General features: G+C 40.0%; 1 protein-coding gene across 1 annotated transcript; it reads right to left on the reverse strand.

Annotated features, from left to right (window-relative positions):
* Positions 1 to 280: 280 nt before the first annotated feature.
* On the reverse strand, positions 281 to 1,225 carry LOC106733264 (olfactory receptor 7A17). The gene has a single exon (XM_014582113.1). The coding sequence runs from the start codon at positions 1,223 to 1,225 to the stop codon at positions 281 to 283; it is 945 nt and encodes a 314-aa protein (XP_014437599.1).
* Between the last annotated feature and the right edge of the window lie 208 nt (positions 1,226 to 1,433).

The raw sequence follows: 1,433 nt of genomic DNA on the forward strand, positions 1-1,433 counted from the left end.
AGTGTCTTAAACACTACAACACTTGTTGGCTCTCAAATTGTTTCCAATGCTAGCTTGGGAATAAACATTGAAAAACAGTGAAATGATAAAGACAGACATTGTTTGACATCAGGTAGCAGGAAGATTTATTGAAAAAATAATAACTAAAGTATTATAAATAGCCAAGACAAAATTTAAACTCTGGTAAATAAAGAGATTTAGCAAATTTTATATCTACAATATGATTCAAGAAGCACAACCTTTGGTTCTGAGGTTTAGAAGCCTGCAATCACATGCACTCTTAAAAAATGGCCCTTTTTAATTTATTCCATCTGAGGGATATTTTCAGGGCTCTCTTTATATCTTTGTTTCTCAGACTGTAGATGAAAGGGTTCAACATGGGTGTGACCACAGTGTACATCACCGAGGCTGTTGCACTTGAGTGTGAGCTGTGAGCACTAGCACTAAGATACACACCTAGGCTTGTACAATAAAATAAGGAGACAACCAAGAGGTGAGAGGCACAGGTGGAAAATGCTTTATACTTTCCCTGAGATGATGAGATTGCACGTATGGAGGATACTATCTTAGAGTAAGAGTAAAGGATCCCAGTGAGAGGACCACCACCAAGCAGCCCAGCTACAAAATACATCATTATGTCATTAATAAAAGTGTCAGAACAGGCAAGGTGGACCACTTGATTAATTTCACAGAAAAAGTGGGGTATTTCTACCTGTGTACAGAAGGACAGCTGCCACACCATTAAACTTTGTAACAAGGAATTCAGGACACTCAGGATCCAGGATGCCAGAACCAGCAACACACAGAGCCAAAAGTGCATCATGATGGTGTAGTGCAGAGGGTGACAGATGGCAACATATCGGTCATAGGCCATCACAGTCAGGAGACAGTCATCCAACACTACAAAGAGGTTGAAAAAGTTCATCTGGGTTATGCAGCCTGCATAGCTGATGACCTTGCTCTGTGTCTGGAGGTTCACCAGCATCTTTGGGACAATAGTGGAGGTGAGACAGATGTCTACAAAGGACAGGTTGGAGAGGAAGAAGTACATAGGGGTGTGCAAGTGGGAATCTGTGATGGTAGCCAGGATGATGAGCAGGTTTCCAAACACTGTGATCAGGTACATAGAGAGAAAAAGCCCAAATATGAGGGGCTGCAGTCTGGGTTCCTCTGAAAATCCTAATAGAAGAAATCCTGAAATTTGTGTATTATTCCCTGGTTCCATTTGCTTGATGTGCCCACCAACAAACAAACAAACAAACAAAACAAAAAAAAATAAGAATATGACACAAGCATGCATTACTCGTCAGAAATGCTACCACTTGCATTCTTTATTTAAGAACTTAATTTCTGTAATTTGTGTGTGAACCTAGTTCCCCTTAAGACATCCCTTTATCATTCCTAATTAAGAATTTCTGTTCTAGGATCAGTTT

The sequence above is a fragment of the Tupaia chinensis genome, unplaced genomic scaffold (genome assembly GCF_000334495.1).
Source record: "Tupaia chinensis unplaced genomic scaffold, TupChi_1.0 Scaffold142285_1, whole genome shotgun sequence".
Classification (NCBI taxonomy): domain Eukaryota; kingdom Metazoa; phylum Chordata; class Mammalia; order Scandentia; family Tupaiidae; genus Tupaia; species Tupaia belangeri.